Source organism: Belonocnema kinseyi, chromosome 8, assembly GCF_010883055.1.
Source record: "Belonocnema kinseyi isolate 2016_QV_RU_SX_M_011 chromosome 8, B_treatae_v1, whole genome shotgun sequence".
NCBI classification, from domain to species: Eukaryota; Metazoa; Arthropoda; class Insecta; order Hymenoptera; family Cynipidae; genus Belonocnema; species Belonocnema kinseyi.
Window position 1 is genome coordinate 17,301,692 of NC_046664.1, and position 23,323 is coordinate 17,325,014.

General features: G+C 24.4%; 2 protein-coding genes across 2 annotated transcripts in view; one reads left to right on the plus strand and one right to left on the minus strand.

Moving 5' to 3' along the window:
- LOC117178779 (coiled-coil domain-containing protein 149) overlaps window positions 1-17,733 on the minus strand; it is a 30,192-nt gene extending 12,459 nt beyond the window's left edge. Inside the window, exons 1-5 of the mRNA XM_033370250.1 lie at window positions 17,643-17,733; window positions 12,759-13,128; window positions 9,434-9,606; window positions 956-1,172; window positions 704-870 (exon numbers count right to left, since the gene is read on the minus strand). Of these exons, the coding sequence (XP_033226141.1) occupies window positions 704-870; window positions 956-1,172; window positions 9,434-9,606; window positions 12,759-12,836 (635 nt within the window). The 5' untranslated portion in view covers window positions 12,837-13,128; window positions 17,643-17,733. The remainder of the gene's footprint in view (window positions 1-703; window positions 871-955; window positions 1,173-9,433; window positions 9,607-12,758; window positions 13,129-17,642) is intronic.
- The window catches only part of LOC117178396 (coronin-2A-like), a 106,217-nt gene continuing 96,020 nt past the window's right edge, over window positions 13,127-23,323 (plus strand). The window contains exon 1 of the mRNA XM_033369825.1: window positions 13,127-13,560. Coding sequence (XP_033225716.1) covers window positions 13,417-13,560 — 144 coding nt within the window. The 5' untranslated portion in view covers window positions 13,127-13,416. The remainder of the gene's footprint in view (window positions 13,561-23,323) is intronic.

A 23,323-nucleotide genomic window follows, 5' to 3' on the forward strand; every position in this document is an offset into this window, starting at 1 on the left:
AATAGCCCAATTCTCGTGAATAAATACCTTAAAATCCACTGAAATGTTATGAAATCCCTTTAAATTTTATTACGATATTTCCTAAAGTCCTGAAAAATGTATGAAAATACCTTAAAATCACTGAAATCTTCGAAAATATGATAAAACCCTATGAAATCCTGTAAAATCAGTCCACATGTGCCAAAATTCTAGAAAATTCTTCATCTTAAAATATTTCAAACGCTTTAAAATCCCCTCATATTAAGGAATTAAATAATAAATTCCTTAGAAGCTCTTTAAATTCTCTAAAATATTTACATTCCTTTGAAATACTACAAAGTAGTAAAATAACTCAATTATCGTGAAAAAATCCTCGAAAACCTGATAAAATTACGTGAAATCTTTTAAAATGTCTTAAAACCTCATAGATCCTGTAAAATCGTTCCACATCTTCCAAAATTCTATGATAAATAATTCCTTGAAATGTTTATAAGTTCCCTAAAACATTTCAAATTAAAAGCCCTGAAAATGCCTTACAATTTATTTTAAATACCCTATAAAATCTTTAAAATTTCTTCAAATTGTAAAAAATCTATTAAAAACTTCTGGGAATATTTAAAAATACTCTTAAATATTTGAAAAGAATTAAAGACAATTCAAAAATATTTATAACAACACAAGATTTTATTTAATGAGATTTAATGAATTAATTAATTTTACGTACCGATTTTCATTGATAAGCGAATCAACATCGACCGGTTTTGAAGCACTCAGGGCTTTTGAAAGTTCGTGATTCAAACGATGAGCTTTACATTTAAAGGCATCTCGCTCTATTTCTAGTTCGTGCTTTTCATCTAAAACTGACTGCAGATCTGTTTGTAATTGGCCGCACTAAAAATGAAATAATTTCTATAAAAATAGTTGAATAGAATTAAATTCATGGATTTTTTATAACAAAACTTCTGATTGGAATTACTTTGACATTTAATTTCTCGAGTTGTTCAATCAGTTCCTCTCTTTGATGCGCATCTGGTGCGAGATGAGCGTCCTTTTGTTCAGTAAATGTCCGATTTTTTCGAAGAATTTTGATGTCGGTTTGAGAATCCATCAATTTTTGCCGCAAAGTTTCTACTTGTAATCGGAGACATTTATTTTGTTCCCTGGTTTCCATTAAGGAATCTAATGTCCTAAAACTATTTTTTAAATCAAATTGGTATCAATTTTACCAGCTTCATCAGGAGCCGCTCAAAAACTATGTCACACTGTCAGGTTTTGTCACCATTTTTGACAAACATATGAAAAATATAAATGTGAATAATAATTGTTTGAAATGCTTGAAAAAGTTAAAATTAGTCATTTTATTTTACAACTAACATCTCTTTCCCCTGTCCCCTTTTTTGTCTCTTTTTTAAAAGAATTCCCCTTTTTCCCCTGTTTTTAAAGAACTTTCCTTTTTAGGGTTGAAAATTTAGTTAAAAATTTAACAATTTTATTAAAAAGTCATCTATTGTTGTTGAAAATTGATATTTTTTGGTAAAAAGTCCATTCTTTTTATTTAAAAAGATTACTATAACATTTCTGGTTCAGAATTAATATATTTTGTTTACAAATTTTAATATTTAGTGGAAAATTTCATTATCTTGTAGAAAATTAAAACATATTAATTCTGAACCAAGAATATAACAGTACACTTCTCAATTTTTTAAAATTAACTTTGAACCAGAAAAGATTATTTTTTTGATAAAAACTGAACTTTCAATAATAAATGACGGATTTTCTATGCAAAAATTCTAATTTTTAACAAAACAGTTGATTTTTCGAAGAAAAAGATGACCTTTTAAAAAAAATCAGTTTAATTTTTGAGTAAAATAATAAAATTGTCCACCAAATAGTAAGCTTTTTGACCAAAAGAAAGATGATTTTTTAATCAATAATTTTATAGCTAACTTTTTAAATATAAAAATTAACTTACAATAAAAAAATTAATGTTCAACCAAAAAATATGACTTTTTAAGAAAATGGTTGAATTTTGAACAAATTACTTGAATTTTTAACCAAAGAGATGATTTTTTCAATAAAAGATGAATTTTCCACAAAAATTTTGAATTTTCTATCCAAAATGCGGATTTTCAAGAAAAAAGTTGAATTTTTGATCGAAAAATATAACATTTTAATAAAATACTAGAATTTTCAATAAAATAATGAAATTTTCCACCAAACAGTGAAAATTTTAAATGAAAGAGATTAATTCTGAACAGAAAATTTGATACTTGACTTTTCAAACAAAAAGTTAACTTTCAATAAAAAAGATGAATTACCAACTACTTTTTAAAAAATGGTTGAATTTTAAACAAAACAAGGGAATTTTCGTCAAAATAGTAGAATTGTTAACAAAGATATGATTTCTGGATCCGAAATATAATACTAGACTTTACAACTTAAAAAGAATAAACTTTTAATAATAAAACATGAATTGTCAAAAAAAAATTAATTTTCTATGAAAAAAATCAATTTTCAAGGGAAAAGTTGAATTTTCGACGAAAAAAGTTAAAATTTAAAATAAAATACTTTGTACAAAAATTCTACTATTAAGTAGAAATTTTCATTATTTTGTAGAAAATTAAAGTATTTTATTTTTAATTTCAACTTTTTTGGTCGAAAATTCATGTTTTTAATAGAAAATTCATTTTTTGGTTGAAAATTCATCTTTTATTGTTAAAAGTTTATTCTTTTTAAGTTGTAAAGTCTAGTATCATATTCATATTTTTTATTGAAAGTTAACTTTTTATTTAAAAGGTTAAATATCAAATTTTTAGTTCAGAAATAATCTCTTTCCTTTAAAAATCCTATTATTAAAAGAAAGATTTCATTATTTTGTTGAAAATTCAAGTATTTTATTAAAATGTCATATTTTTCGGTCGAAAATTTGACTTTTTTCTTGAAAATTCGCATTTTTTATAGAAATTTCATTCTTTTGGTGGAAAATTAATCTTTGATTAAAGAAATTTTATTCTTTTTAATTTGTAAAGTCTACCATCATATTTCTAATCCAGCAATCATATCTTTGGCTAAAAATTTTACTATTTGGATAAAAATTTCAATTATTTTGATCAAAATTCAACCATTTTCTTAAAAAGTCATCGTTTTGGGTTGAACCATAATTTTTTTATTGAAAGTTAATTTTTCTATTAGAAAAGTTTGCTATAAAATTATTAGTTCAGAAATCATCTTTCTTTTGGTTAAAAAGTTTACTATTTGGTGGACAATTTTATTATTTTGTTCAAAAATTCAACTGATTTTTTTTTAAAGGTCATCTTTTTTGTTCGAAAATTCAACTGTTATGTTAAAAATTAGAATCTTTGAATAAAAAACCCCTCATTTTGGAATGAAAATTCAGTTTTTGTCAAAAAAAAAAACCACTTTTGTTGGTTCAAAATTAATTTTTTTGAATTGAAAAGTGTACTATTATATTTTTGGTTCAGAAATAATTTCGTTTCATTAAAAATTTTACTGTTTGGTGGAAAATTTCATTATATTGTAGAAAATTAAAGTATTTTATTTTAAATGTCAATTCTTTTGGTAGAAAATTGAACTTTTTCCTTGAAAACTAGTTTTTTTGTAGAAAATTATTTTTTCTTGTTTTTTGAAAATTCATCTTCTAGTGTTAAAAGGCCATTTTCCTTAATTTTTAAAGTCTAGTATCATATTTCTGATACAGAAATCATCTCTTTGGTCAAATATTTACCATTTTGATGAAAATTCAATTTTTTAAATTTAAAATTGAACTATTTTTTTAAAAAGACATTTTTCTTAGTTGAAAATTTATCTATTTTATTGAAAGTTAACTTTTTATTTGAAAACTTTAGTATCAAATTTTTCGTTTAAAATGAATCTCTTTTCTTTAAAAATTCTACTATTTCGTAGAAAATTTCCTTATTTTGTTTAAAATTCAAGTAAATTAAAATTTCATATTTTTTGGTCGAAAATTAAATTTTGTTCTTGAAAATTCGTCTTTTAGAATAGAAAATGTATTTTTTATGAGGAAAATTCATCTATTATTGAAGAAATTTCATTTTTTTTAATTCCTAAAGTCTAGTATCATATTTTTCTGATTCAGAAATAATCTCTTTGGTTAAAAATTCTACTATTTGGATAAAAATTAAATTTTTTTTTTAATTTAACTTGATATGTAATTATTATGTAATTGTAAATAAACTTTTAAACTAAAAATATATTGAAGGCTCAGAAAGTAAAAAATTATTCATTTAATAAATTTCGCTGTTTAATAATTTTATTAATTGAATAATTTTTTCAAAATCATAACTGTTTATTCATTTTGATAGTAAGATCGTAAAAAAGTTTTGGATAAAAGGAATTATATTTAAACCTTGTTTAAAAAATTCGTTTTGTTTGTTCAAATTATTCTTATTAATTTTTTATCAACAATACTTTGCAAAAACAAAATAATATATGTTATTTATAAGTTCATAGAATTAAATGAATTCATAAAATTAAGTAATTCACAAAATTCAATAAATTCATCAAATTCTATAAATTCATAGAATTCAATTGATTTAAAGAAATTCCAAGAATTCAAGAAAATCACAGAATTTAAGCAATTAATAGCATTAAATTCATTTATTAAATTAATAGAATTCAGACATTTCATGGAATTCATGAAACTAATAGAATTGATAAATTTCATAGAATTCAGAAAATTTAAAGAATACATAGAATTCAGAAAATTTAAGGAATTCATAGAATTCAGAAAATTTAAGGAATTCATGTAAGTCAAAGAATTCAAGGAATTCATAGAATTTGAGAAATTAATTAAATTCAGAAATTTCATAGAATTCACGAAACTAATAGAATTGATAAATTTCATAGAATTCAGAAAATTAAAAAATTCATAGAATTCCGAAAATTTGAGGAATTCTGTAAGTCAAATAATTCAAGGAATTCATAGAATTTGAGAAATTAATTACATTCAGAAATTTCACAGAATTCCTAAAACTAATAAAATTGATAAAATCTATAGAATTCAGAAAATTTAAAGAATACATAGCATTTAAGGAGTTCATTTAAGTCGAAGAATTCAAGGACTTCATAGAATTTGAGAAATTAATTAAATTCAGCAATTTCATAGAATTCATGAAACTAATAGAATTGATAAATATCACAGAATTCAGAAAATTTAAAGAATTCATAGAATTTAAGGAATGCATGTGAGTCAAATAATTCAAGGAATTCATAGAAATTGAAAAATTAATTAAATTCAGAAATTTCATGGAATTCATGAAACTAATAGAATTGATAAATTTCACAGAATTCAGAAAATTTAAAGAATTCATAGAATTTCCAAAATTTAAGGAATTCATAGAATTTAAGGAATTCATGTAAGTCAAATAATTCAAGGAATTCATAGAATTTGTGAAATTAATTAAATTCAGCAATTTCATAGAATTCATGAAACTAATAGAATTGATAAATTTCACAGAATTCAGAAAATTTAAAGAATTCATAGAATTTAAGGAATTCATGTAAGTCAAAGAATTCAAGGAATGCATAGAATTTCAGAAATTAATTAAATTCAGCAATTTCATAGAATTCATGAAACTAATCAATTTAAAGAATTCATAGAATTTCCAAAATTTAAGGAATTCATATGAGTCAAATAATTCAAGAAATTCATAGAATTTGAGAAATTAATTAAATTCAGCAATTTCATAGAATTCATGAAACTAATAGAATTGATCAATTTCATAGAAGTCAGAAAATTTAAAGACTTCATAGAATTCCCAAAATTTAAGGAATTCATAGAATTTAAGGAATTCATGTGAGTCAAATAATTCAAGGAATGCATAGAATTTCAGAAATTAATTAAATTCAGCAATTTCATAGAATTCATGAAACTAATCAATTTAAAGAATTCATAGAATTTCCAAAATTTAAGGAATTCATATGTGTCAAATAATTCAAGAAATTCATAGAATTTGAGAAATTAATTAAATTCAGCAATTTCATAGAATTCATGAAACTAATAGAATTGATAAATTTCATAGAAGTCAGAAAATTTAAAGACTTCATAGAATTCCCAAAATTTAAGGAATTCATAGAATTTAAGGAATTCATGTGAGTCAAATAATTCAAGGAATTCACAAAATTTGAGAAATTAATTACGTTCAGAAATTTCACAGAAATCATGAAACTAATAGAATTGATAAATTTCACAGAATTCAGAAAATTTAAAGAATTCATAGAATTTCCAAAATTTAAGGAATTCATAGAATTTGAGAAATTAATTCAATTCAGCAATTTCATAGAATTCCTGAAACTAATAGAATTGGTAAATTTCACAGAATTCAGAAAATTTAAAGAATTCATAGAATTTAAGGAATTCATGTAAGTCAAAGAATTCAAGGAATTCATAGAATTCCAGAAATTAATTGAATTGTAGAAATTCAAGGAATTCATAGAATTTGAGAAATTAATTACATTCAGAAATTTCACAGAATTCATAAAACTAATAGAATTGATAAATTTCATATAATTCAGAAAATTTAAAGAATTCATAGAATTCAGAAAATTTAAGGAATTCTGTAAGTCAAAGAATTCAAGGAATTCAGAAAATTAGATAAATTAATTAAATTCAGTAATTTCATAGAATTCATGAAACTAATAGAATTAATAAATTTCATAGAATTAAGAAAATTTAAAGAATTTCGAAAATTTACGGAATTCATAGAATTTAAGGAATTCATGTAAGTCAAAGAATTCAAGGAATTCATATTATTTGAGAAATTCATTAAATTCAGCAATTTCATAGCATTCAAGGAGTTAAAACAATTAAAAAATTACATAAAATTTAAGGAATTTATTCACAAATTTCGAAATTTAATAATTAAATAATTTTAAAAAAATTATAACTATTTAATAATTTTGACAGTAAGTTAGCTAACAATTTTTGGATAAAAGGAATTATTTTTGAAGCCTCATTTAAGCAATCATTGGATTTGTTCAAATTATTATTATTAATTGTGCAATAATAATAATTGGAATAACAACATGACACATATTATTTATAATATTATTAGTTATTATTAATAATTAATCATTTCTGATAACATCTGATAAAAAGAAAATGGGAAACTTCTGATAAGATTTGATATAATTATATTGGGACAAATTTTCGGAAAGAAACTGAAAAATTCGGATGCAGATTTCCGAAAGATTCTGATAAAATCTGAAAAGAATATTCTTTCGACTGTTTCAGAATCTATCAGAAATTTCCTTTCAGGATCTTTCCGATTTTTTGGGCTAGGCATCTTTTTTGGTTGAACATTAATTTTTTAATTGAAAGTTACTTTTTTTTTTATTTGGAAAGTTTAATATAAAATTTTTGGTTCAGAATTTATCTCTCTTTTGGTCAAAAATTCATTCAATTTTAATAGAAATTCCATCATTTTGGAATGAAAATTCAGTTTTTGGCAAAAAATCATCTTTTTTGGTTCAAAGATAGTTTTTTTTTAAATTGAAAAGTGTTCTATTATATTTTTGGTTCAGAAATAATCTTTTTTGTTTGAAAATTTTAATATTTGGTAGAAAATTTCATTATTTTGTTGAAAATTCAAATATTTTGTTAAAAGATCATCTCTTCTGGTCGAAAATTTAAAACCTTTTATTGGTAATTCGTCTTTTTGGATAGAAAACCCGTGCTTTTGGATTGAAAATTCATCTTTTGGTAGACAGTAATTTTTTTTAGTAAAAATTTCAAATTTCTGTGTTGAAAATATAACTTAATTAACTACTTGGTTGACGATTAATTTTTTGTTAAAAATTCGTTTTTAGTCAAATTCAACTATTAAGTTTTCAATTAAGAATTCATCTTTTTGGTTGAGAATTCAAGTACTTGGTTGAAAATTGAACTATGTTGTTAAAAATTAATTTTATTGTTTAAAGATTCAACTATTTTGTTGAAAACTTTATCTTTTTTGTTTGAAAATTAATTTTCTTAATCAAAAATATAACTATTGCATTCATCGTTCAAAATTGATTGTTTTTACTAGAAAAATCAAAACTTTGTTTGAAAATTTATGGATTTTATTGTAAACTCAGCTTTATCGGTGGAAAATTAATATTATTAATTAAAAATTTAACTGCTTGATTGAAAGTTGAACTACTTTCGTAAAAATGTATTTTATCCTTTTAGCTTGAAAATCGTTTTTTTTAACCGAAAATTTACATAAATATCCCATTATTGGTTTAAATATAAACATTTTCAGTTTGCAAATTCCTTTATTTTCTTGAAAATTTTTACTTTTGTGAAAATTCATTTTATAATTAAAGCTCCATTTCTTTCGTTGATCTATTATGTAAAAAAATCGTTTAAAAATGCAACTGCCTGTTTAAAAAGTACTCTGTTTCGATTAAAAGTTAACTTATTTGTCGAAAATAAAAATGTTGTGTATAAAAATCGTATATTTCGAAAATTCTATAATTTAGTAGAAAAACTAACTATTTAGTTAAAAATTGATCTATTTTGTTGAAAATTAGTATTTTTTTGTAGAAAATCATATTTAGAAAAAAATGCAATTTTTGGTTGAATATTAATTTGTTTTAGCCGAGGATTCAAGTATTGTCTTGGTTAAATATAACTGTTTTTTATGTTTTATTTAAATCTCTTTTTATTGAAAGATCAACTATAACACTTTTTGTTGAGAATTCACGCATTTTGTTGAAAAATTATCTTTATTGATAGGACATCATTTTTTTTAGTCAAAAAAAAAACCTATTTTATTTAATGATTCAAGTATTTTGTTGGTTAAATATAACTTTTTTTGATTGCAATCTTTTTTTGTTAAAATATCTTTGAAATTTTTTTTTGAGATTTCACATATTTTGTTAAAAAGTTATCTTTTTTAGTTAGAAAACCAATTTTTTTTTGTTGAAAATTATTCTGTTTTAGTTGAGGACTTAATAATTTTGTTAAAAAATAGTTCTCATTGATTAAATCTAACTGTTTTTTTTATTTTTTAATAAATAATTCTTGTTGAAATATCAATTTTTTAATTTATATTATCAAAAATTCATCATTTTATTTGAAAATTCATTTTTCATTTGGTACAATGTTTTTCTTTAACTGAAAATGTAGCTACTTTGTTGAAAATTCGAAAGATTGATTGAAAGTTAACTTTTTTGTTGAACATTTATATTTCCGGGTACAAATTTAAAGTTAAAAAATATAAAATAAAAGTTAATCAAATCATTTCTTGGTTAAAATATCAAGCGTCACATTTTTTCTTGAGAATTCATCTTTTTTCGTTAAAAATTCAACTACTAAATCATCTAACGTTTTTTTTTTTTTTTTTTTTGATGAACCCTAAATAAATTCACCAAAAAAATTAGCCAGAATGATTATTTTCGTTAATTTTTAGGATCAGAAAATGGCACTTGCCTATTTGATTCTAAGGACTCGTTTGTCTGTTTCCTCAAGTGGACTAATCTTTCCTGAATTTGTTCTGCCATTAATTTGTACTGATCACGTTGAGTTCTACATTGATCTAGTTCTTGACTAAGAACCATCACAGCTTCCGTTTTCAGCTGCAATTTTTTTTTTAGCATTGCATTCTGTAAAAAGAGCGAAAAATAAACAAATATATTTTAAAGGAACTAAAAATAAATTTCAATTCTTATTTTAAAAAATTAATCTTCTGTCAGAAAACCCAATTATTTTTGATTGAAAATTAATTTTTTTTTCGTTGAACAGTCTCTCATTACAGTTTTTGTTTAGAATTAATCTTTTTTAGTAAAAATGCTATTCTTTGACAGATACATTTTTTTCTTGCAAATTTTATTCAACCATTTTTTAGAAGAGATCCTGTTTGGTTGAAAATTCCACTGATTTTTTGAACTTTTGTTTTTTTAAAAATTGAACTATTTCGTTGAAAATTAACTTTCTTTATTGAAAATGCATATTTTTTCGGGTTAAAAATTCAGCTGAATTTTTAGAAAAATTCATCTTTTTGGCTTGACATTTCAACACTTTTTGAACAATTTATTTTATTTTTTTCTCCTTTGGCTGAAAAATCTTTCTTGTTTGAAAATTCATCTCGTTTGGTAGAAATTTAATCTTTCTTGGTTCAAAATGCCACTCTTTGGTTAAAAATTAAGCTGTTTTGGATAAAGATTCTACTATTGTGTTGAAAATTCTATTATTGGATTAAAAATTAATTGTCTTGTTAAAAAAATTCAAATTTTCGCGTTACAGATTCCACTCTTCTGTGTAAAAATCGTCTTTTTGGCTTAAAAATTCAATAATCTGGTTCGCAATTTTTTGTCTTAATTGACTGAAAGATCTTACTTGTTTGACAAATCAACTTTTTGATAAAAATGTCCACTTTTTTTGTAGAATTTTTTTTAGCTTGAAAACTAAATAATTTAATTGAATTTCTTTCTCGACTGAAAAATTCTGCTTGGTAGATGATGCATTTCTTTTCTTAAAAATTTGTTCTGTTTTTTTGGTAAAAAATGGAAGTTTTTAATTTAAAATTGATGTTTTTTGGTCATTTTATTTTATTTTTTTGATAAATATAAAACTTCTTTTTGGAAAATTCGTTTTTTTTTTGCTTACTGTTTCAAATGTTTTGTAGAAAATAAAAATTTTTCATAGAAAATGTGTCTTTGGGTTTAAAATTAAATAATTTGGTAAGACATTGAAATATATGGTTAAAAATTAACTTTTTTGTTGACACTACTCATTTTCGGTTTACAAATTCAAATATTTGGTTGAAAATGCAATTATTTGTTAAAAATGAGCTTTTTTGTTAAAAATTCATATTGTTGGGTCCAAGTCACTTTTTTTTATAGAAAAATCGTCTTTTTGGCTTGAAATTTCAACAGATTGGTAGATAATTTAACAAAAAGTTAAATTTTGAACTAAAAAAGATCAATCAAACTATGAATTTTCAATAAAAAAGATGAATTTTTGACTAAAAATGATAAATTGTCAGCCAAAGGTTCAAAAGATAAAATTTGAGTAGGAAAAATTAAATTTGAACCAAACAGATGAATTTTCAACAAAAAGAATGAAAAATTCAATTAGAATAGTTACATTTTCAATTAAAAATAAAAGCAAATTTTAAAAAATAGTAACATTTTCGAACGAAGTGATGAATTTTCAACAAAAATAATTAATCATCAACTGAAATAGTTGAATTTTTAAACCTAAAAGAAGATATTTAAACTATAATGATGAATCTTTAACAAGAATAATTGAATTTTCAACTAAAAGGATAATTTTCTATAAAAAAAACGTATTTTCACCTAAAACAGATAATTTTTCACCCAAAGATTTGAATTTTCACCTAATATTATGAAATATTAAATTAGTATAGTTACATTTTTAGTTCAAAATAAACACTGTGAAAAAAAAACTAATTTCTAAATTAAACAAAAAAAGTTAGACACATTTTCAAACAAAGCGATGAATTTTCTACTCGAATTGTTTGAATTTTAAACATAAAAGATAAAATTTCAACTGAAATAATGAACCTTTAATTAGAATAATTGATTTTCAATCAAGATGATAAATTTTAACCAAAAAATATGAATTTTCACCGAAAAAAGCTCATTTTTCAACCAAAAATTAAATAGTTACAGGTTTAGTTGAAAAATTAATTTTTAACCAAAAAGATGAATTTTTAACTAAAATTATGAAACATTCAATTGGAATAGGTACATTTTCAGGATAAAAGAATGAACTTTTAGCCAAAGAAAAAACGAATTTTCAACAAAAAATCTCATTTTTCAACCAAAAAGATGAATTTTCAATGAAAATTTCAAAGCTTTAACAAACAAAATTAATTTTTAACAAACAAGTTTAACTTTCAAACAAGTAATTAGATTTCTATTTAAAAAAAAATTAATTCTGAACGACAAATCTAGAAGTTGACATTTTAAACTAAAAAAAATATTTTTAATCAAAAACAGTTTAAATCAACAATAAAAACACGAATTTTTAAGATGAGACAATTTTTCAATTGAGACTGTTCATTGGAGAAAAAAAAATCGTAAAGAAACTTTAAAATTTGCAAGCAAAAAGATGAATATTCAAATAAAAAGAACAAATTTTAAACTAAAAACGAACAATTTTCCACCAAAAATTGAAGTTAAATTTCAAGATAAAAAATTAATTTCCAACAAAAAGAAAGCGATTTCTCAACCAAAAAGATGAATTTTCATCCAAGGAAGATTTTTTTTTTTCTATAAAAAAGAACGAATTTTCGACTAGTTATATGAATTTTGAATGAAAAACGGTCAATTTTTAACCATAAATAGAATGATAATAGAAAATAACGACTTTTCAAAAAAATGGCTCATTTTCCAACAAAAGAGATAAAATTTCAATTAAAACAACGGATCGTCAATCGAAAAAATTAATTTTTAATCAAGAAAGTTTAAATTTCAATCACCTAATTACATTCTTATTTGAAAAAAATAATTCTGAACAAAAAAGGATAAAATTTTCAAGCAAAAATAGAATAATTAAATGTTCAGCAAAAAAATTAATTTTCAACCAAAAGAACATCTAACAAAAAAAAACGAATTTTCAAAAATAGTTCAATACAGTAATATAAAGCTGAAAAAAAATTTTTTCAATCAAATTTTCTGACAATTTCAGGTTTTCCAGTTAGGTTGACATTCTGTCCCATAAATAGATCCCTGTAATTAACAGAAAGTGACACATTTACGGACAAAATATAAAAAAATAACAAATTTACCTCTATGGTGCAGTCTTTGGCATAACCTCCATCTTCATGAATCCCGTAATTTCTCTTCGCTTCAGGAATGTTAGCCATCGTAAAACAAACTAAAAATTACTAAAATCTCTACACAAAAGTTATTATTTACAACCTCATTCCAACTGCACTTCTATTAAATTTTTTTCTTCCACAACATAATAAATAAATAAATAAAAGATGCACCGAAATTGACAAACAGGAAACAGGGTGAGAGAAATCCCCTGATTGGTCGAGTCCCTATAACCTTTTCAAAACTCGAATTTCATTCCGCCAATCAGACTCCTCATTTTTAGCGCCATTTCAGCTATCAGACTTCCGTGACTTTAACCAAATCATCCATGTTGTGTCCCTGTTGACAAAATCGATAAATTTCTTCAACACCGAAAACAAAGGAAGTGCCGGTTCACTACGCCTGACATTTCCTCTAAACGTCGCGTAAAAGTTTCTTTAAATATGAATAAAAAGACACAAATGGAAGAATAATCAAAATCGGATTCTCGCGATTGTTTCTAACCTCAAATTATAAGTCATAAATTAGTCCTGCGTCGTAATTCCGAGGCGTTCTGAATTCCAACCGCGTCGAGTTTTAAAAAAGTGATCATTTTTCTGGGATTTTGGGGTGAATCAGAAATTATTTATGGGACATACGGCTCCAGATTGGGAAATGGTTCAGAGCAAAGGCGAATTTCATGAAAAATTCAACCTGGAGGGAAAAGATGATTCCCACAACTTGTTGAGCAACATGGTCGACGTTCGTGCTTGCTACAAGCCCAGTGAAAAAGTGAGATTATTTTTGATAATTTATTCAGATTTTTCGCAATGCGAGAGTGAAGCTGTTTATTCGAATTAGTGATGTTTAGGAAATTGATGTTCGTTGCTTCTTGGATGAACGTTTGCCGGTTTTACTAAGCTGGCTTTTTAGTATAAACAATGTGTCACGTGTCCAGCGCATTTTTTCACTGTATGTATTTTTCTTTTATTTATAGTGCCAATAATAAATGAAAAATGATTGAAAAAAGTTCAGAATGATTTTGAAGGATTTCAGAAAAGTTTGATCAGTTCTGATAATGTATCAAATGTTTTGAACAGTTGTTGAAAATCTCAATCGGTAGTCTAGAAAAATTTTGTCGATTTTGAAACTTTCATGAAAATTCAATTTTTCGCCATGAAATTTCAATGGATGATTATTTTTATGATAGAAAACATGTGAAACTAGTTAAACATAATTTAGGTAGAAAATTGATGTGCAGTAAAATTGTTTAATTTTTGTTATTTTATATTTATTTTGTTATTTTTATTATCTATTAATCTTTTTATAATTTTTTCTTACGCTTTCACTTGCATGAAAATTTTTTTAATAGAAACCAATAAGAAAATCTAACTATTTTTGGTTAAAAGTTCTAATAATATATTTTTCGTTTAGAATTCATCAAATTGTACTATTTAGTTGAAAATCAAATTATTTGGCGAAATACTCATCTTTTTGTCGAAAATTTGGTTAAAAATTCCACTAATTTGCTCAAAACTTAATTATTTTCTTGACAATTTAATTAATTTCTTGCAAATTTAATTATTTTCTTAAAAATTTGGCTATTTGTTCAAAATGTAAGTATTTTATTTAAAATTTAAGAACTTAATAAAAATTTAATTATTTGTTGGAAATTCGTCCTATTTGGTTCTATTCAACTGTTTTTTATTTATTTTTATTTACTTATAGCGCCAATAATAATTTAAAAATGGTTGAAAAAAGTTCGAACAGTTTTTGAAAATCTCACTTTTTAATTCTTTTATTTCCATTTTTGATTTTTGATTATGAAATTTTCATGAAAATTCAGTTTATTCGCCATGAAATTTCAATTTATGCTTAGAAAATTGATGTAGTGTTGTAAAAAGTTTAATTTTGTGATTTTATATTAACTTGGTTATTTTTATTATCTATTGCATTTTTGTTTGTAATTTTAATGCTTGACATATTTTATATTACAAATTAATAAAATTCCATGTGTTTGAAAATTCATCTTTTTCAGTAGAAATTTCTACTATTTTTTTACAATGTCTTCTTTTTTGTCAAAAATTTAGTTTAAAGTTTATCTTTGTATTTTGAAAATTGAAGTATTTGGTTAGAAATGCTACTGCTTTGGTGAAAATTTAATTATTTTCTTGACAATTTAATTATTTTGTTAAAAATTTGTCATTTTCGTTATGTAAATCAACTGTTTTGTTCAAAAATCGTCTTTATGTGTTCAAATTTTTATCATTTTCATAGAATTTGGTTTGAATTGAATAGAATTTCATTTGATTTGATTTGATTGAAAATTAAATTTTTTGCTAAAAATTACATTATTTTATCAAAAATGCCTCTTTTTTGGTTTTAAAATTTAACAATTTGTTTGACATTTTTATTCTTTCTTGAATACAAAATCGTTTTGTAGAAATTTCCTCTATTTTCTTCAAAAGTAATCTTTTTCGTTAGGTAATTCAACTGTTTAGTTTCAAAATCATCGTTTTGGGTTAAAATTTAAACTATTTTAGTATAAAATTCAACCGCTTGACTGAAAAATATAATTTTTGTTGAAAATTCTACTCTTTTATAGAAAATTACTCTTTTTTGAGTTTTTTTTTTATTTTAGGACTAAAAAAATTTTTGTTTTATAATTCAACTTTATTTTGAAAAAATCGTGTTTTTGGTTTGAAAATTTAAGAATTTTTAAAAAATTTTCCTTCTGTCTCGACTGAAAAATCTGTCTTGTTCGAAAATTTAACCTTTTCTTAAAAATTTGTCTTTTCGGTTTAAAAATTCATCTCTTTTTGTAGAAATTTCAACTCTTTATTTACAAAGTCATCTTTTTTGTCGAAAATTTAGTTGAAAGTTTATATTTGTATTTAGAAAATTTAAGTATTTGATTAAAAATGCAACTGCTTTGGTGAAAGTTTAATTATTTCCTTGACAATTCAACTGTTTTGTTCAAGAATCGTCTTTTTGTGTTAACATTTTTACTATTTTGATAGAATTTGTTTTGAATTGAATAGAATTTGATTTTATTCAAAATCAACTTTTTTGCTAAAAATTAAACTATTTTATCAAAAATTCCTCTTTTTTGGGTTTAAAATTTAACAATTTGGTTTGACATTTTTGTTCTTTCTTGACTGCAAAATCTTTTTGTAGAAATTTCCACTATTTTGTTAAAAAGTAATATTTTTAATCGAAAATTTATCTTTGCAGGTTGAAAATTGAATTATTGGGTTGATAAGTTCGTTTACTTGGATGAATATTAAATTTTTTTGTTGATAATTATTCGTTTATTTTGTTGAAAAGTTGTGTTTCTTGTTAGGTAATTCAACTATTTTGTTTAAAAATCGTCATTTTGGGTTAAAATTTAAACTATTTTCGTATAAAATTCAACTGTTTGATTGAAAAATATAGTTTTTGTTGTAAATTCAACTCTTTAATAGAAAATTACAATTTTTTTAGATCTTTTTTATTTCTGGACTAAAAAAAAATTTGCTTCGTTGAAAATTTAACTTTTTTCTTGAAAATTCGTATTTTTTGTTTAAAAATTTAACAATTTTTTACAAAGGTTGTCTTCTGCTTCGACTGAAAAGTCTGTCGTTTGAAAATATAAATTTTTTCTTAAAAGTTCGTATTTTCGGTTTAAAAATTGATCTCTCTTGGTAGAAACTGCAACTGTTTTTTTTTTTAATTTGTCTTTTTTGCTTCAAAGTTCAACTGTTTTTCTAAAAATTAATTTTTGTTGTTGAAATTTAAAATATTTTAGTAGAAAAATCATCTTTTTGGTTGAAAATGAGCTTTTTTGTTACAGATTTAACAATTTTTTTAAACGTTTTTTTCTTGTTTGAAAATCTATTTTTTTTTTAATTCGTCTTTTTGGTTGCAAATTTATCTTTTGGTAGAAATTTAAACGGTTTTGTTAAAAATTGGACTTTTTCGCTTAAAAGCTTACATTTTTCGTTAAAAGTTAATTTTTGCTGTTGAAAATTTCAATTTTTTATTAGAAAAATCAATTCTTTGGTTGAAAATGAGCTTTTTATTGAAAATTCAACTATTCATGTGAAAATACATATTAGTTATATATTTTTGTTCGAAAATTCCACTACTTGGTTAAAAATTCATTTTTATGGTTTGAAAATTAATTTTTTTTATTAAAAATCTTTTTTACCATTTTTTACCTTTTTTTCGTAAAATCTTCTTTGTTTTATTTAAAAAATTGATTCTTTTATTTTTGTTTAAAATCGTCCTAATCAATTTGAATAAATACCAATTTTAATTGGTGTTTTCTAAACGCTTCGCTGGCTAAATTCTTCATGATTAATCGATATTCAAAGAATTCGCAAGCCGAATTCTTGACACGCTTACGCAACTGAATTAAAAAGAAATCTTTGGAATGATTACATTTACAATATATTCTGGTGTAGCCCATAAAAATAATGCCTTACAAATTTCGCAAATGTTTTTACTGTGTCGAACGTTTTTCTCTGTTATTTTGTTTTCTGTAATTGATGGTGGAAGGACGAAGCTCTGTAATTTAAAAAAAAAAGTACCGTTGAGGAAGAAGGCAGATTATTACAGCGTTAGCCAGACGTTATGTATGCTTGAGCGAATGGATGTAATTTGAAATTTTATTTTCTCGAAGCGATCAGTTTGCTCAGTTGTTGCATCGATTCCTCGATTTGCTCTCGTTATTCTGACTTTCATGGCAAACTCTAAATTGTTTTCACTTTTACGACTCTTTATTCGATATAGGAAATTGGAAATAGAAGGGCTGGGTGCTAGAAATAGGAAATATCGTGGGTCCACTTTCGTTCGCGAGGAAACATTAAAATTGGTTAGGAAGTAAAACTTACCAATTTTGGATGGTGAGTCGTGAAGATCGTGTTTCAAATCCGGGAACAAACAACGCCTTGCATTCCGTGAATTTTCAATTTGGATGTACCATTGACCCAGGGCCAATGACCGCATTGCCAAATAAACTTAGGTTGAATGTTAGCCAATCAGTGTCGTAATAGAAGATCGTTTACGTCCTTTGATCAGAATCAAGATCAGAGTAAAGATTCCTTGTAAATGGATAAAATTTCTGAAAATAAAACCAGGAATCCATCGGTCAAATTTTGAAAACCATCATAAAATGCTCCTATTGAAATTTTAAAAAAAGTTCTTTTATAAAAACATCTTCGTTGAAAAAAAAAAGAAATAAAAATGAGAAGACAACCAACCAAATCCCCTTCCTGCTCTTTTTTATTTATTTCGTCTTTTTTATTTTTATTATTATCAAATCACAATAAAAGAACATATTCACCAACGTTATTTTATTAAAATTTGATAATAATAAAAATGATGAAAATTTAAATTTTTTAATTTAATTTAATTTTCAGGTTTTTTCGATATTATTTTGAGGATTTCTATGCATTAACTTGATTATTGGACATTAAAAATAAGAGTTTAAATTTGATTTTAATTGAATTTAAATTTCTTAAATTTTAGATTCCTTGTATTTTTTAAATGAGTTTTGAAACTGCTAGATTCTAATCTTTCGATTTTTCCAAGTTTTTTTGTTTTATTGTGTTTTATTTTAAATTGGTTTGAATTTTATTCTCTTGTGCTCGTTTTTTATGCGGAATAAATTAGAGATTAAAATATAGGCATTTAAGGTGCAAGATTTTTTCCATTCTTACAATGATAGAGCAAGTGATAATTTGATTAAGATTTTAATTAAAGATTGAGTACCAAAAGAAGAAATTACTGCGGCACACTTCTTTTAACCGGGTTCCCCGTACTTTCACGTATTTCAACTCGCTATACGATATTCGTTTTTCACAGCTTTGTAAACACGACATCAATTTAGTTTTGCAAATATGAATGGCGCGTGTTTTTAAAAATAATTTGTTATATTAAAAAGAAAAAATGCTAATAAATCGAAATAATCGAAATATATTGCAATTTAGAGGAAGTTCCAGCTGCACTTAAATCTTTTCGAGTAAAGGTATTGCATAAAAAAAAACAGATTAATTTCTAACTGAAAAAATTAATTTTAAAACAAACACTTCAATTTTACAACTGAAAAATATCAGTTTTGAACAAAAAATAGAATAATTAACTGATTTAATAATTAACTGAATTTTCTACCAAATATATTTTCAACAAAATACAGGAATTTTAACTAGAAAACATTTAATTTTCAACCAAAAAGATTAATGTTCTACAAAAAAGACGAATTTTCAACCAAATGTTTGAATTTTCAACTAAAAATCACAAATTTTCAACTTGAAAGAATAATTAAATTTTAAGTTACAAAATTAATTTTCACTAAAAAAGATGAATTTCACCAATCAATGAAAATAATTTTCCATAAAGAATACGAATTTTTAAGAAATTACATGAATTTTCTAATAAAAAATATAACTTTTTGACGAAAATGGAGTACTTATATTTTTAGTTGAAAGAATTAATTTTTAAGAACAAAAAATTGAACCATATAGTTCAATCAAATAAATTAATATTCAACTGACAAGATTAATTGTTAAACAAGAAGATTAATTTTCTAACGAAAGACGAATTTTCAAAAACGTACATAAATCTTCAATTTTTTACAAAAACAAAAATTATTTTTAAAAATTAGTTTAACTTTTAGCCGAAGAATTAAATTTTCAACTAAAACTCTGAATTTTCACTCAAAGAAGATGAATTCTTAACAAAAATGTAATATTTCAATCAAAAAACACTAATTTTAGATCAGAAACAGTTGAATTCAACCGAAAAAGTAGAATTAAAAAAATTTGAATCTCTAACTATAACAGCTTAATAATCAAAGAAAGTAGTTTCATTTTTAACCAAGAAGGATTAAGTTTTTACCAAAAGAGATGAATTTTGAAAGCAAAGAGACGAACTTTTAACAAAAGAGTTAAATTTTCTACCGAGAAAGACTTTTCGACAGAAAAAAGAAAAAATTCAAATTTTTTTAATTTTCAAGCCAGAAAGACGTACTTGATACAAAAAAGTTGAATTTTCAACCCTTAAATATAAATCGTCAAAAAAAATTTAATTTTAAACCAAATATTTAAATTCAACTGCTTTGTTAGAAAATGTAAAATTTGGTTTAAAATTAAATTTTTGTTTGACGATTTATATTTAAGGGTTGAAAAGAGGGTACAGTGCACTAGATTTTCAAGATCTTAAAACATTTTGAAGATTTGAAATGATTTCAAAAAGGTTTCAAAACATTTTAGAAGATATGCAAAAATTTCACGAAGATTTCAATTAATTCAATGATTTCAACGAGAAAAACAGATTTCACAAACAAAGATTAAAAAAAAATTCATGTTCAATGAATATTTTAAAATATTTGAAAATTATTTCAAAGATATCACAAAATTTTTCCAAAAAATCTCCAACATTTCATAAAGATTGCAAGGAATTAAAATATTTTAAAAAGGCATTGTACATCAGATTTCAAAAAAGACGCAAAGAATTCGAATATTTCCAAAGATTCTAAAAGATTTTAGAAAGATTTAAAAAGTAAATCAGATTTCTAATAGTAAGATTTCAAACGATTTTGCACAGAATAAATATGTTTTTACGATTTCAAATGAATACAAAAGATTACAGAAACGTTTCATAAATATTTCAAGGATTGAATTACAATTTCCTAAATATTTCAAAAGAATACAAGAATTCCAAAGATTTAAAAAAGGATGCAGTACACCACATTTCAAAGATTTCAAAAAATTTCAAAGAATTTCAACGTTTAAAAAATTGCAATAACTTCACAAAGATTTCAAAAATTTTAAAAGATTCTAAAAGATTTCACAGAAATGTTAAGATTTCATAAACATTTTAAGCGCTTCAAAATATTTCTAAAGGTTTCCAAGATTTCAACGCTTTCAAACGAATACGAAAGAGTTTAAAAAACATTCAAAGCTGTTAAACTATTTCAAAAGGTTGTAACAAAATTGAGAAGATTTCAATGATTTCAAACGAACAACAAATATTTCACAAACAAAGATTAAAGAAAATTTTACAAATATTCAATAGAATTCATCAAGATTTTAAAAGATTCCAAAAAATTCAAAGATTTTAAATGATTTCATATATTTCAATGATTTCAAACGAGTTCGAAAGATTTCACAAATATTTTTCAGTTGTTAAACTATTTCCAAAAGTTTCAACAAATTTGAGAAAAATGGAAAAGATTTCAATGATTTCAAACGGACACAACATTTTTCACACAGATTAAATAAATATTTCAACATTTCAAGAATTTTAATTATTTTACACAATTTTTTAAAAATTCCAAAAGATTTAAAATCTTTTTTTAACAATTTAAAATATTTCAATTATTTCAAACGAATACGAAAGATTTCACAAATATTGCAAAGATTTCCTAAAAATTGCAATAGATTTCACAAGGATTTTAAACTATTGGAAATATTTCAATCATTTCATTCTTAAGAATACGAAATATTTCACAAATATTTCAAAGATGTTAAACTATTTCAAAAAATTCTCAACCTTGAGAGGATTTCAAAAGATCTCCAATGATTTTAAACGAACAAAAATGATTTCGCAACAAAGATTAAAGAAAGCTTTCACAAATAATTGAAAGATTTCATACAACTTTGAAATTTTTTTTTTAATTTCAAGGATTTCATATATTTTACAAAAATTAAAAAAGATTTCACAGAAATTTCATGATTTCACAAATATTTTAAGTACTTCAAGAAATTTCAACGAATTCACAAAGATTCTGCTTTCTTCAAAAATTGTTGTCCAACCAAAAATGAAATGGCTAATTTTTTACATATGTCACAAACGGTTATTTCATTATTTGGGTTACACAAAATGAGACCCGGAAAAACTTGAGTTTTCGTCCTGGAACACCTGGAAAAGGTCTTGAATTTCATTCATAAGAATTATTAGACACCCTGTAGGAAATCATAAATCCGAGGTTTCTAATTCCAGGTTCCAGGGTAAACCCATAAAAATGAACATTTCCAGGTATGTTAAGCTGGCGTAACCATATATTTGAATCGAGTTAAAACCTATCTTATAATTAAGGGCTCATTTAATGCTCACTTAATGCCCTATCGTTAAATTTAATGCTCGTCTATTCAAAAAAAGGGGGGTTACGCTAGCTTAACGTTAAGCTGACAGAACCCCATGGGAAGTAAACGTTGAATCGAGTTCTGTCCTATCAAATAATTAAGGGCTTATTTAATGCTCTCAAAAACCACATATAATTAGTTTCCAAAAGCCACCCCTAATACTGAAAAAGCACCTTTAATGTAAATTGTGCACAAATTGTAAATCTGATCATATCATAATTAAGGGCTCATTTAATGCTCATTTAATGCTCCATTGCCAAATTTAATGCTCCACTATTTAAGAAAAAACGGGGGTTGCGCTAGCTTAACGTTAAGCTGACGGAACCCCGCGGTTAAAAAAAAATAGTGGAGCATTAAATTTGACAATGGGGCATTAAATGAGCCGTTCATTATAGTATTGCCAGATTTACAATTTGTGCACAATTTATATCAAGGGTGGTTTTTCAGTATCAGAGGTCGCTTTTGGAAAATAATTTTTTGTGGTTTTGGAGAGCATTAAATGAGCCTTTAATTATGTGATAGGACAGAACTCGATTCAACGTTTATTTCTCGTGCGGTTCCGCCAGCTTAACGTGAAGCTAGCGTAACCCCCGCTTAAAAAAAAAAAAATAGTGGAGCATTAAATTTGGCAATGGGGCATTAAATGAGCATTAAATGAGCCCTTAATTATGTGATATGACAGAACTCGATTAAGCAATTATTTCACATGGGGTTACGTCAGCTTAACATACCTAACATTTCCCTCCACATATAAAATTATTTGAAGAGTTCTTTCTGATTAGATTTTGTTGTAGCTTTTCATAATGCTTCTAATTGATAATGGTGACAGTAAAGTGCCTGATAAGGTTTGCGATAGGCGTAATCAGAGATAGTGGAGGTAACTAGGTCCTTCGATCGGAATGGGCGGATTTCTAAAAATATCACCCACGCCACTTTCGTTGGCTAAAGGAGTATACAATAGTGGGGGTGGCATGGGCACTTTGAAGATTCTAATCGATATTGCACTTGCCACACTGGCGACAACGTGCGATCATTAAACTCGTCCTAGCATGTGCTGGACGTACATCGCACTCTTTACAATTTATATGCCTGACTAAAACTATGCATGTCCCATTTGTGACACGATTATGCACGATAGCTCTTCCACTCGACTTCCGTCCTAGAAAAAATCTAGATAATAAATTATTTTTAATTCTCGGATGCGTCCCTTGCCTCTCTTAATTAAGGCCGGTTGCAGTTTTAATTAATTGTATGTACTTGCTTTTCTTGTTGGTTTGAAATTAATTTTTTTCACGGAAAAATTAACTGTTTTCTTCAGAATTTGTTTTTTTATTTGTTGGAAATTTAATTTTTAAGCTGAAAATTGAACTATCTACTTTTTGCCGAGAAGTGATCTTTTTTTTTGTAAATTAAACTCTTTAGTTCAA